This window comes from Phoxinus phoxinus (assembly GCF_949152265.1).
Source record: "Phoxinus phoxinus genome assembly, chromosome: 25".
In the NCBI taxonomy this organism is placed as follows: domain Eukaryota; kingdom Metazoa; phylum Chordata; class Actinopteri; order Cypriniformes; family Leuciscidae; genus Phoxinus; species Phoxinus phoxinus.
Genome location: NC_136900.1, coordinates 9,238,706 through 9,253,557, shown reverse-complemented (window position 1 = coordinate 9,253,557; position 14,852 = coordinate 9,238,706). Strand labels below are relative to the sequence as shown.

The window sequence follows — 14,852 nt, the reverse complement described above, 5'->3', positions numbered from 1 at the left end:
GCAAAGGAGAACCTTGCTTTTGTGCCATAGACGGCAGAACCTTTTTTTTTTCAAGTTGAAAAAAAGAGACAAGATTATTCTTTGCTGAACCTAATATCCTGGGGGAAAATTAACAATCATTATTTTAAAAGTGTACATCTGAAATAAAGCAGAAATACAGTTGAATTTTATGTCAAAAACTTTATTAGGTCTGTTAAACACATACACTAGAATACTAATGACTTGATATGTGAGCACAAGTGCAGATTAGGAGGTGTACTTTACTGTCTGGCTCACACTAAGAGCCAAATCCCAGATTTTGAAGCATTTACAAAAGATTAACAGATTAGTTCAGTCCAGCACTAACCTTAATCTGTGTTTGGCAACCATTTACAAAAACCGACAATCAATAAGGCACAAACCATTAAAAAAAAATGTCAAGAAACATGCTTTTTAACACTCAAACACATGATAGTAGAGTACAGTACGGTAGCAGCATTGATAGTTGCATTGCCAGGGCATATGGTCACATGTTTGCTTTTAATCAGTCTACATGCATAAACCTTCAGACATAGAGTAGATCACCTTCAATACAGATCGCTTTACTTTTTCAGATTCGCTGAGATTCACACACCCGCGCCGAACCTCCTTCAAAACATAAATACTGATGAACCAGGACACGCTACACCCATCCAAGGACATTCTGAGAGGAATCTGAACAATATATAATAATGTCAAAAAAAGCTTCAATTGTACCAGGAACATTGATGAAGTTGCACTCTGAAATGCAGCATTTCTTCCAGATACATTTCTCAGGCTGTGAATAAATATAAAGTTCTCAATTTGCTTTTCTTTTTTTTTAATCCTCATAATTGTCTGGATTCAGAATGTGCTCTTCACATCAACAGAATCACGCTTCTCACAGATAAAAATGTGCTTTCTTTTTGCTGATGCATTCTGAAACGCTTGACTCATAAGTTCCTAGGCATCATCACAGTGCATTGTGGGATATAATGGTCTTTCAGGCGCAGAGGTTAAAGCAGCAGGCTGGTGTTCGGGGCTCCGAGAGCACGCATGGTAAGGCCCTCCATTGCTTCTTGGTGGCTCTGGGCGTTTGAGGCACTGGGGTGGGCCGAACTGGTGGTGAAAGACCCTCGGAAGTCCAGGTTGACGCAGAAAAGGCCTGGCAGGAGTTGGCGCTGGTACTGGTCCAATCGCAGCATGGCGTCCAGGACTGTCGAGCTGCCCCCGTAGACCCAGCCTGGCAGCAGACGAGCCGCACTAAAGCTGGCCGGGGCCGACTGGGAATGTTTCAATTCCAGCTGATATGAAAAGCTGAGAGAGAGAGAGAGAGAGAGAGAGAAAGAGAGAGAGAGAGAGAGAGGAGAGAGAGAGAGAGAGAGAGAGAGAGAGAGAGAGACAGAGAGAGAGAGAGAGAGAGAGAGAGAGAGAGAGAGAGAGAGAGAGAGAGAGAGAGAGAGAGAGACAGAGAGAGAGAGAGAGACAGAGAGAGAGAGAGAGAGAGAAAGAGAGAGAGAGAGAGAGACAGAGAGAGAGAGAGAGAGAGAGAGAGAGAGAGAGAGAGAGAGAGAGAGAAATAACATTTTTAGGTCAGTATTTTTGAGAATGTTGAGAAATTTGCAATTGGAATTCCGAGAAGTTTCATTATTCAAACGGTAGTGAACATGTCTGACAATATCTAGTCAAAAACCTTATAATACCATTTGAACGTGATTTTGATCAAATGTTAATAATGTGTCTGACCCTATATAAAAAGCCATAATATCAACTTTACCAACACAGTGTTTAGGTAAACATACAAATGTATGCTTTTCAAGTTACTAGACTGTCGTAAATATACATCACTACATGGTTACGCAATGTACAAAGCTTTTTGATGTTTCCAGAAAGAATAACTATTGTGATATACCTTTCCATTAGCATGATCTAATCTGTGTTTGACATCTTCAGGTGTTGCTGCCCTCTGTGAGTCTGTGCATGTATTTTCATGTGTGTGTGTGTGTGTGTGTGTGTGTGTGTGTGTGTGTGTGTGTGTGTTCTCTCACCGAGCCGACACCTGCTGTGACATGCTCCTCCCTGCATGTGATAAAACACCCTGCAGCAGCTTCACTGTCTGATCCTTCATCCAGCCCACATCCTCCTGAATATCTGGCAACCACTCCAACAGTCTGAGAGAGAGATATCAATAACATATATTTCATATCAAACTGATAATCACCAGTGTAGATGGATATAATGTAATAGTATACAATTTCATGGTATAAGTAAGGGATAATGTACATCCAGCCGGTTGTTATCTCAGAATAAACCCCGGCAGGGTGAGGTTGCGTCAGCCTGAAGGGGTTTATTCTGCGATAACGATACATTATCCCGCTTATTACACGGCTACTTGCCACATAAGTAAATAATTAGACACGAAATATTGATCTGAGTTGAAATATTTTATTAGCTCTTTAAACGCAAAGCTTCCGCGGAGAGAGCGGTTGCTAGAGCGGCAAGTTCAAACTAGACGGACATTTAAACGATACGGCATAGTCATAACACTTATTACACAGCATTTCGCCACATAAATAATTATGGAGATAAGAGAAATAGATTTTTAGATTAAACTGTTTTAAAATCGGACCTGTTTGTATCTAATAATCCAACAGTGTACAAAACAATAGTCACAAAATGGCAGCAGCTGCGTGTGTATGAAACAAGAGAGAGAGTCCATGATAGCTACCGGATGATTAAATAACTGAACACAAAATATTGATTACACAGTATATTGAAATACACAATATATTGATACTTAAATAGTTTCTCAGTCGCTGGGTTACCAATGTTTATCAGATCCTCTACCTCTGTAAAATATGTTTAAAAATCGTCTTAAGACATTTTTATGAGGCCTTTGCTACTTTGTAAGGACCGTTAGACTTTGATTTGATGATTATATTAGTATTATTATTATTTTATTTTTATATTTTATTATTTCTCTCCTCTGTATCTTACTGTGTTTTATCTAATCCGTTTGAAATTGTACAGCACTTTGGTACACAGTTTTGTAAATTATATATAAATAAACTTTGATTTGATTTGACTGAGTTTTAATATTTTATTAGCTCACCAAATGCAAAACTTGCACAAAGAAAACACGTTCCTAGCAAGCTTATAGCGCTGCTGACTTCAGTAACCCGGATGAGCCTGTGTTTCTGTTTTCAGCGGTTGTTATGTGGGAATAACATACAGCTGGATGGCGCGATTAACCAATCAGAATCAAGTATTCCACAGAGCCGTGTAATACATTGAAATAATCTAAATTAAACGAGCACTAGCTCGAGTGTTCATGAAGTGTTTACCTGATGCTCATTGACAGAGCTGATTCCAGGGGAAGTGTGTATGGTAACAGGATGGCAGATGCCATTCTGACAGGCAACATGTTGCTTAGCGACTGCAACAGGCTCCGCCTCTCCCGACAGGCCTCCACTAGCGCTGAAGAGCAAACACAAAGACAGTGAACACAGAGCTCCACACCTAATGTTTGGTTCAGATTACACGATTTTAGCCCGTTTTTGGCACGATCCGTTTGACGTAGGGTGTCGTGGGGATTCGTAAACGACAACGGGCGTCAGGACGCAAGATTCGATCGTTTCATCTCGTACAGTGTCTGCGATACTTCACGACATTGCGATAAAAAGACTAGTCACCACGACGGGTTCCGTCAAGAGTGTGTGAGTGAGTGAGCGAGAGTGAATGAGTGCGTGTGTGTGTGTGTGAGTGAGTGAGCGAGAGTGAGTGAGAGTGAATGAGTGAGTGCATGTGTGTGTGTGTGTGTGAGTGAGTGAGCGATCGAGAGTGAGTGAGTGAGAGAGTGAGCGGGAGTGAATGAGTGAGAGCTTGTGTGTGTGTGTGAGTGAGTGAGTGAGTGAGTGAGTGAGCGTGTGTGTTTGTGTGTGAGTGAGTGAGCGAACGAGCGTGTGTGTGTGTGTGAGTGAGCGATCGAGAGTGAGTGAGTGAGAGAGTGAGCGAGAGTGAATGAGTGAGTGCATGTGTGTGTGTGTGTGAGTGAGCGAGCGTGTGTGTGTGTGTGTGTGTGTGTGAGTGAGTGAGCGATCGAGAGTGAGTGAGTGAGAGAGTGAGCGAGAGTGAGTGAGTGAGTGCTTGTGTGTGTGTGTGTGAGTGAGTGAGTGAGTGAGTGAGTGAGTTTGTGTGTGAGTGAGTGAGCGAGCGAGCGTGTGTGTGTGTGTGTGTGAGTGAGCGATCGAGAGTGAGTGAGTGAGTGAGAGAGTGAGCGAGAGTGAATGAGTGAGTGCATGTGTGTGTGTGTGTGAGTGAGTGAGTGAGTGAGTGAGCGTGTGTGTTTGTGTGAGTGAGCGAGCGTGTGTGTGTGTGTGTGTGTGTGTGTGTGTGAGTGAGCGATCGAGAGTGAGTGAGTGAGAGAGTGAGCGAGAGTGAATGAGTGAGTGCTTGTGTGTGTGTGTATGAGTGAGTGAGTGAGCGTGTGTGTTTGTGTGTGAGCGACCGAGAGTGAGTGAGTGAGAGAGTGAGCGAGAGTGAATGAGTGAGTGCTTGTGTGTGTGTGAGTGAGTGAGCGTGTGTGTTTGTGTGTGAGTGAGTGAGCGAGCGAGAGTGAGTGAGCGAGAGTGAATGAGTGAGTGCGTGTGTGTGAGTGAGTGAGCGTGTGTGTGTGAGTGAGCGAGAGTGAGTATGCGTGAGTTTGAGGGAGTGTGTGCGTGCGTGCGTTTGACTGGGTGTGTGCGTGTGTGTGAGTGAGTGAGCGAGAGTGAGTGAGTGTGTGCGTGCGTGTGTGTGTGTGAGTGAGTGCGTGTGTAAGTGTGTGTGCGCGTGAGACAACACGCGATGACTGGTCGGGAAGCGACGTGTAGTCTGACATGTTTCTTGTCCACGACACGACAAGTAAAAAAAAAAAAAAAATCAGCAAAATCGAGTAATCGGACACAGAGACTATCGTAACAGACACAAAATGTGTGTAATCGAACCAGGCATAACTCATTACAAAGACATGAAGAGGTACTTCAAAGAATACAATCGCAGTTCCATGTTTTTTTATTTAATCCATAATCAAGTCCTGTTATCTGCCAGTACCTTTATGTAATCTAGGAGGCAAGTGTTCATAGATGTGTTCCTCGATGCTGGAGAGATCTTGGGCCTCTGTTTCTCTGTCATCTCTGCTCTCTGACTCTTCATCATCCTCACCATCAGAGTCTTCCTCGGCCCCAGCTCCAGCTAAGGCTAGCATGTGGTGTGGACCTCGATACTGTAACAGACCTGAAGCACACACATACACAATGAGGGAAAGATTTGAGATGAATCTTAAATGCACGGCTCACCCAAAAATGAGCTCTAATTGCACGTGGAATACAGCAGACATGTTGTATGGACTTTGATGGAGTGTCTATGGCACTTTACGTCCTTTAGTTTAATGAGCTTGACAGTTGTGAAAGACAGTAGTTTGTCAAAAATATTTGCATAATGTTATTTGGAAAATTAATCCAATTGAATAGGGATATATATATATATATATATATATATATATATACACTTTTTAATTTACATATTTTAGATTTTAATATTTATATATTTAAAATGTATATTAATTTAAAGCATATATAACTCTTCATATGTATATATATACATAATGTAAATACATAATGTGATATAATTATAGAACTTAATTTCTATAAAATTACAATTATTATAATTTATATAAATAAATGTTTTTAAATTTAAATATAAATATATATAAATTAAATTGAACTATATATATATAAATATGAAAAAATATATATCCTGTATATATATATATATATATATATATATAAATGTAATTTATATATATTAAATGTAATTATATATATATAAAATTTCATTTGAAAAAATATATGTATAAATTAAATTAATAAATAAATATTTTTTCAAATGTAATTATATAACTTTATTTATAATATAAAATAATTATAAATATAACCAATGTTTAATTTTTTTTATATATATGTGTGTGTGTGTGTGTGTGTGTATGTGTGTGTGTGTGTATTTGTGTGTGTATAAAAAGCTACATAATTACATTAAAATATGAATAGAAGTGTATATATATATACACTTTTTTTTTCTTATACACGGAAAGCATCAGTCTCATGAACGGATCTGTTATGTCAGTATTGGTCACTAGAGGTCTCTCTAACACCAGTGCAGCTCTCAGCATCTGTTCGGCTATCCGGTTCATTACAGAGAGGATAAAAAATAATCTTCCCCAGCACAGCTGTGAGCCAGCGGACAGATAATAATGCCATTTCATAACCATCATAACTGTAATACCTGCCCATATCAGGACTGAATAACCGTTCTGCTTCATTTAGTCCTGGATATGCTGACATAAAAAACAAATCTGATTAACTGAAACCTTTAGAAATGACTCACCGTTCTTCTTAAGGAAGTGTAAAGCATCTTTGTACCCCTGCTTGCACATATGCTTCATCACCTGACGAAAAGGAAAGCACTTACGTGAGCAAGCACAAGATTTATATAACTTTGTGACAGTCAGTGTGTATTTTTAGGCCATTTCAAAAGGGAACATCCAACAGAGAGTGTTAAATGAACACCTGAGGTGTGTGTGTGTGTGTTACCATCGGGTCAGGTGGGAAGAGTGCTCTGGAGACCCTGTACAGGTTGGCCAGCGTGAACTGAATGGATGTGTTGGTGAAGCGGAGCTCGTGCATGTTGGTTGAGCTGATGTCTCGAGGGCAGATGTCACTCTCTCCTGAGAACGGAGACACCGTGATGGTGTTTTTCAGCTCGTACTGGGGCAAATTATCACTGATGCCACCGTCCACATACCGCTGAAAGACAAAGAGAGACACCTTTGTTTTCATCTTTATTCTTTTAAATGTCTATTTAATTCATTCTATTTTCCTAATGTTAGTCTTTTTGTTAAACGTGTTGCTTACCTAGCAATCTCCTAGCAACGCTCTAGTAAACACCCAGAACACCATAACAACCACGTAACAATGCTCTAAAACATTGTTTAATTTAATTTAATTTAATTACAGAGTATATCTAACTAAACTAAACCATCTATTTACCAAAAATAAGTAAAGAGGGTAACTACACTGTAAAAAAAAAAAAAAAAAAAAAGTTGCTGCCTCAAATTTTTTAAGTACAATCAACATGGATGTTCAAGTCATTTCAACTTATATTACATTAAACTGACTTAAATTGAGTTCAATCTTGTATAAATTAAGTTGAATATTGCTTAACTTATTTTGATGAGTTAAAGCAATGTAAAAACATATGTTGTCATAGCTTATTGATCATTTAATTTTTACAGTGCTATTAATTAAATTAGTCTCATTACAGTAATACTCATTTGTGAGAAAATAGTGCTTGCTTGTCTTCAATTTATTTTATTTTATTTTTATTTATTTATTTTAATTAATTGCAGAATGCATCTAACTAAACTAAACAATCAATTTAACAAAAATAAATAAATTAAGCCGGTAACTTGATGTTATTAATTTAATAAAAAAAATTCTCATTACAATAATATTAATTTATGAGGAAATAGTGCTTACTTGAATTGAATTTAATTTAATTGCAGAGTGCATCTAACTAAAATAAATCTATTTAACAAAAATAAGTAATTAAGACGTAACTTCATGTTATTCATTTAATAAAAAAATTATCATAACAATAATATTAATTTATGATGAAATAGTTCTGATACATTTTCAATAAACTGAAATGGAAAAACTGAGAGAAAACACTGAATATTAAACCATTCAGATGTGCTGCAAACAGCAGAACAGTCAAAAGAACAGCAGCTTTCAGAGCGCGGGCAGTCTTGTTATATTTGGCACAACACAACACATTATTTAGGATTCTTGTTGGCTTGCACACACAGCCAACACACATATGCAAACATCCCGGCCTACACACACACACACACACACACTGACTCATTCACTGGCACGGCACGCAGGGAAGACGTGCCAACTGCACAAACACTGACTTATGGACACCAGCTCACTGATCTTACTGATCTGACATCAGCTTGAACTTTTACCTTTCAGTGACTAATTACAGACTGCCATTCAAACACACGCACTTCTTCCACTGTGGGAAACATTTCATCTATTTCAGATGCGGAGCACTGCCAGCTTTTTCAGGAGTGTCAGATGAGAGTTTGTTTCATAAAACAGCAAAATAACAACCCTTAATAAACATACAAATGAGTGGAAAGAGGAGTATATCTCAAAAAAAAAAAAAATTGCATTGTGACATTATTTTCATAATAATTAACTATATATACCCTTCAAATGCGAGAAAAAAAAATCATGACCGATTTTTTTTTAAATTAAATTAGTGTACTATGTTTTAGTTCAATATTGTTTTTTTTTTATTTAATATTTAGACTTTTTAGGGGATTTTATGGTACTAAATTATATTTATGGAATAGTTATGATCCATTTATTACCTATTAATAACTTTTTGAGCATAGACCTGAAAATGAAAGTTCTAACTTAAACTGTTATAAATCTGAAATGCTTTAGAGCACAGACTTAAGTTTGATCTCTTTTTTTAAAGACCACACTTGGCGGATTATTGATGAGAGAGAAAGTAAAAAAAAATTATTGAAGTTTAGAAACTATATATTTTCCAAAACTTGTTTTGCTCTAAAACTGTGAGGAAAATCAAAGCCATAAATGTAAAATTTAAATTAAAAAAAACATTAGCTTTCAGCAAGACTTTGTTTGTGCGCAGTACCAAATGTTTCCACTAGATACAATTCGCTTCCCATCCGTTTCAAGCACAAGTGTGACAATTATTTTTCAGGACCATTTAACCTTTTCAAATCTTGTCCATGATTTATTTTTGTGTTCACATAACAAGTGCCAAAACCTTTAGCAAGTCTCGTGCCATTCCGATGAAGTCATTTTTATTTATTTTTTTAATTTTCTGTCAAAAATGACCAAAGAACACCAAAGGGTTAAAAGGTTAAATATTTCATTGCAATGATAATAATTTCACAATGCAAAAATATTAATGGTTCTAAATAAAACACACTTAATTTTTCTAAAGCAAAATATATTTTTTTTGTGTGTGAGATGCGCTCAAAAGTGGAAAAACACACTTAAGAAAAAGAGAAAGCACAGCTCAGAAACACAAACAATACAAAACTCAAGGAAAACAAGAGAACTAGAGCAAAGATCAGAAAACTGGCAAAGGTCACCGATCCGACTAGAGGGGAAATGAAAGAAAGTAAACCCTCCAAAAAACAAACAAAACAACAACACTATTTATCCTGGCACAACATCTGCATCCAGATGAAAACAACACCACTCTTTACACAACCATCACTGATTATAGAAGTTCTCCGTTTCCCAATGACACACAACTTTTCAAAAACAGAAGTAATAGTTACGCAAGCTTTTAAATATTTTAGCAACATTTCAGAGAGATTTCAGTGGTGTTTATTATGTCAAACATCACTATTGCTCATATTAAGTGAGTGATTTAAACCATCAGTAATAAACATCAGCATGTAAATTGTCCTGCACCATGTATTCAATGAATAAAAAATTAATAAGTAACAGTAAATAACCTCTGAATTCTACATACACTACTGTTCAAAAGTGTATGGTCGGTAAGATTTTCTTAAAAGCTTTTAAAAGAAGTCTCTTTCTCACCCAGGCTGCATTTATTTGATCAATAATACAGTAAAAACAGTAATATTGTTTAAAAAAATTACATTTTTAAATAACTGTTTTCTATTGGAATATATTATTGTAAAATATAAGTGATCAAAGCTGAATTTTCAGCATCATTACTCCAGTCTTCAGTGTCACATGATCCTTCAGAAATCATAATAATAATATGATGATTTGCTGCTCAAGAAACATTTCTGATTATTATCAGCCGTGCTTCTTCATATTTTTGTAGAAACCGTGATAATTTTTTTCAAGGTTTCATTGATGAATAAAAAGTTGAAAAGAACAGAAAACGTAATTATTATGCAACATAAATGTCTTTACTTTCCCCTTTAAACCATTAAAGCTTCCTTGCTGAATAAAAGTATTTATTTCTTTAAAAAATAAAAAATAAATCTGTAATCACTTATTCTAAATAAGTAAACTACGACTTAAATTGACAGTGTGGTGTTGCTCTGAGAAGATTAACATTGTAACTGAATTATGACTTTCATTCAAATTTGATCTTGATGTGTTTATGTTTATCTTTTTAATAATGCAAGAAACAAAATCCGCTGCGTTTTTGTTTAGTCGACCAGCAGTAGGACTGCAAATTTAGTGATATATGTAACAAGCACACGATGACACATGCTGAGTGAGCACAGAAAGGCTAATCATATTGCAGTTGTAAATAAATATTATGGGTAATTATGTAATGACTGGACACTCACCACTCCCTGCAGGGTCGGCGGAATCAGGCCACAGTACACGGGAATGTAAGTACTGCATATGCACGCCTGTAGATATAAAAACAAGGGATTTGGACATGAATCCACAATACAGTGTAATCTAATTCAAAACCATGTGCATTTACTGTAAATATCATGAATTCGTGATTGTTTACAGCTGGGTGTTAGAAGGTCATGTGAGCCGATTATCACTAAACCTACTGCAGTGTGTTGATTATGGTTGTAAACAAGTGCTAATGAAGATGTGTTGGTGTTTGAGTGTGTGTGAGCACAGTACGCACTTGCACGAGTTCCTCATTGCTGTTGAAGTGTGACACCAGCACGTTTTCTCCGTCCGTCACGCGGGTGAGAGAGATGCCCAGGCGGCCGCTGGCCCTGACGTAGCTGTCGGGGGGGAGCGTGTGGTGAAGCATGTTTCGGATGATCTTCACCAGGTTAAAGGACGGGTGCATGGGCCCTAGGAAGCGCTTTCGGGCTTCTTTAGCCACGTCAATGATGTTGGCTCCGGCCTCTCCTGTCACAGGACCAGAAAGAGAGCAGTCAATGATCACAGCGACAGGTGGATGTTGTGTCACGACACGCTTTGACACAGATACCACAGATGGTGCTCTAACAAAAAAGTACCCTAGTATTGTATTTTTGCATAAAGACGATGAAACTTTTGCATTGTGACATTATTTTTATGACAATTCACCACATTTTCCAATCAATTTCTCATTACTGTAATGTGAGAGAAAAAAAAGGATTTATTATTTAATTGGGAAAATATTAAGTTTAAATGAAAATAATGTTCTGATATATTTTTCATGATAATTAACCACATTTTCCAATCACATTCTCAGTGCTGTAATGTGGAGAAAAATTATACATTGTTTTAATAGTAAAAACGTTAATATTTATTTTGGTGTCATGGTGATACCATGGTATGTTAAACATCAACGTAATTTTGAAAGTGCTTTCCAGAACCATAAAATGTCATGGTACAATGGTAAATCTAAAAATACCATGGTATTACCATCTGGTTCCGTCAAAGTAAGTTTTATGATATTTAAATGGTGTCCCAATCAAATAATACAATGTGTTTACTATACAAAATGTCTATAAACATGCCCATGAAACAAAAAAAAAAGCAATGTATCATGGTACAGTGATAGTATTACTGTAACATGGTGATGCTATGGTTGGTATTTTGAAATATACATGAGGTACTTGCAGGGTAAATGTCCAAAAAACACTGAATTACCATGACACTACTTTTTTTTTTTTTTTATTTTATGAGGTGAAACATATAAATCTGTGTTTACCCAAACAGGCCCCGCCGACCAGCGCAGAGGCCGTGAGCGCGCCTGCGCTCGCTCCGTAAATGTGACGCGCATTCTCCACCAGAAACGGCGCGTGCTCCTGGAGAGAGCTGGCCACTCCGATGTGATAAATACCCAGAAAACCACAGCCAGCGAAAGAAATATTCCACGGAGAGTCGAGAGGGAACATGATTTTTCCTCTTCAGGAAAAAAAAAAATCTTCAAATAAAGTTAGTAAATCCCTCTGGTTACTTTCGTTTACAGTCTTTCACGCGCTTGACGCATCGCGGACCATCCACACATGACATTAGAGTCAAAGCTTCTAACGTTTGGCTTATAATAACTACTAAACACTAACGTCTTGCGGTTAAAAAGTTTCTAAAGTGATGAACAATCCCTGACACACACCCCTTGAATGAACTTCTGCTTTCTCCGCTAGCTTGTTAAATAACTTTGCGTTATAGTGACCGGTGTTTTGACTTGCTCCTCCGTCACCGTCACAATTATAAAACAGGTCACAAACATCACTAGGGAGGGTGTATTGACATTGGGCGTGGCTGAGGAGATATTAGCCAATCAGAGGCTGCGCTTTTGGACCCCATACCCTTGTCCTTAGCTGTCATTTGAAATGTTTCCTCGAATGTGTCCCAGTTGTCACGCGCCCTTATCAGTTGTGTTGTTGTTGTTGTTGCATTGATTTTTTTTGTTCTTGCATTATGACGTAATTCTGTGAAGCTTAATGACCAGGTAATTTTGCTTTTTAAATTGTCAAAATAGTTTAAACATATTTTTCATGATAATTAACCACATTTCCCCCACAAATTCACAGTGCTGTAATGAGGAGAACAATTATACACTGCAAATAATACCATGTTTTTACCATGCAGAATATCTATAAACATGTGAAGACATCAGATGCAAAAGCCTCTAAGTGCCATCTGAAATTTTCTTCTAAAATGAGCTTTTTTATCAAGCTTGTATATATTTAAGTTCAGTAATTTCACTTTCATGACAAATAGTAGGTAATTTTCATTGGCATTAACATGAAATAACTGAACATAAACATACAAGCTTGATAAAAATGATCATTCTAGAAGAAAATTTCAGATGGCACTTTTTGCACTTTTGCATCTGAAGTCTTTATCCTTATACAAACAAAAAAAATCAATGGAGAGATATCATGGTACAGGTATGGTACATGTTATGGTGATACTATGGTATTTTGAAATTCACCATGGTACTAAAGTTCCTGCATTCAAATGGTGTTGCTAGGTACTTGCACTACATTCTGTGAAGCTTGTAATGACTGGTCAATTTGCTTTTTTAATGTCAAAATAGTTTAAACATAAAATATTTAAATATCCATGTTTGCATGATCTTTATACAGTTTGAATTTTGCTGAAAAATCCATTAAATAGCCTATAACACATTAAGTACACACACACACACACACACACACACACACACACACACACACACACACACACACACACACACACACACCAATACCAATAGCATTTAATATAGGCCTATCAAAAATGTATATTCTTATGAAATCAGTGTCCATAAACAGCAGCTAGTCCATACTGTATGTTATTTTAATGGTGTTTTCCACCTTTGTACAGTGTTTTACAACATATCTTACCAGGGATCCTCCCAAATGACATGGCTTTAAAAATATGCCCTCTCTGGGGATTTAGAGAGGACAGAATACTCTGCGGTGAACTGTTTTGTTTGCCATGTTTTTCTGATATATTTAGCCTCAGATTCCTTGTGCATGCACTCGTGGGACACGGGAACGTTCCCTATAAATATGTGTTTTGAGCTTTGGGATGTCAGAGAGTTCAAGGTTCACAGGGACGACACACTACAAATTGCCTAAAATGAACCACCACGATTCCACAAAATTCTGGGCATCTTTCCTGAAATTATTGTCATGCCTGGAACATTACAGCTTGTCCAAAAACACTCATCATTTTCATAACATTTATATATTTATATAAGCTGTTATAAAGTCACTTTAAAAATGGCCTGAAGGTTGTAGCTAAATATCAGTATTTTGAACTTCAACTTGTATTAAAAATAACTGAATAAATGGTTTATCATGCAAAACATATGTCAATACATATGTCAATAACTGATATGAACTTTATGTTTAAATTCAGCATTCAAATTTTAAGTTAAAATGCACATATATCTTACGTCCATTAAACGGTCAGCATTTCTTTTACGTTTTTCACAATTTATTATTTTTGCCTCCACTAGATCCTGTGTGGAAGAAAAGTGCAAATATTCCATGTATTTCAATTAAAATTAACTCATAAAAACTGCATGTATAATAAGTAGAACTGGACAATTTTTATTTTTTGCTTAAAATCAAAATCAGAATGCACTTTATTATAAATATAAAAAATATTATAATAATATAATTTTAAACACTGTATCCAAACTTAGGCTCACTCTGGAGAAGCGAAGTCTTTGGGTTTGTTGCTGGGGACATTTTTAGATCTCAATGAATGTTCCTATAAAGTGTGTTGTGAAATGACCAGCAAAACTGTCTCCTTTGGCCCACTTTTGAACACATGTTCCTGGGTACTTTTGTGCTGGTCAGTCATGGGCATTTCCTCTGAAGACATGTGTAAGAATCAATAATTTGATTGTTGATATTATGCCTTCCATCCTCCTGACCTTTCACCTCTGTGCTGAACATGTTCTGTTAAAAAACAAATGCATTTATATCTTTCTCAGACAGACCCAGTTCATTATTTTCCATCAAAATAAAATTCTTCGGATGCTTAGATGCTCATCTCATCCCCCCACTTTCATTCCCTCATGAGAAGGAAATGTATCCTGGATTTATCCTGGAGTCTCGGTGGGTTAAAGTAACCAATCCCACACAATCCCACACCTCAGCTGGTGGTAAAGCTGGACATGTTGAGACATGCATAAAAACACAAGCAGCAGCAGCAAAGGTTGATGATGCTTCATTTCATTCTCTCATCCAAACCACTGTTAAGATGTGAGATTTATATTATATTATATTATATTATATTATATTATATTATATTATATTATATTATATTATATTATATTATATTATATTATATTATATTACA

At 36.7% G+C, this 14,852-nt stretch overlaps 1 protein-coding gene across 1 annotated transcript; it reads right to left on the bottom strand.

The window, feature by feature from the left end:
- Positions 1 to 162: 162 nt before the first annotated feature.
- pnpla2 (patatin-like phospholipase domain containing 2) lies at positions 163 to 12,248 on the bottom strand. Its single transcript, XM_079602793.1, has 9 exons — positions 11,740 to 12,248; positions 10,717 to 10,949; positions 10,418 to 10,483; positions 6,627 to 6,839; positions 6,421 to 6,481; positions 5,089 to 5,271; positions 3,342 to 3,474; positions 2,046 to 2,168; positions 163 to 1,314 (listed from the first exon to the last, which is right to left on the bottom strand). Exons 1-9 carry the CDS (start codon positions 11,924 to 11,926, stop codon positions 1,014 to 1,016), a joined length of 1,500 nt encoding a protein of 499 aa, XP_079458919.1. The 5' UTR covers positions 11,927 to 12,248; the 3' UTR covers positions 163 to 1,013.
- Positions 12,249 to 14,852: the final 2,604 nt, after the last annotated feature.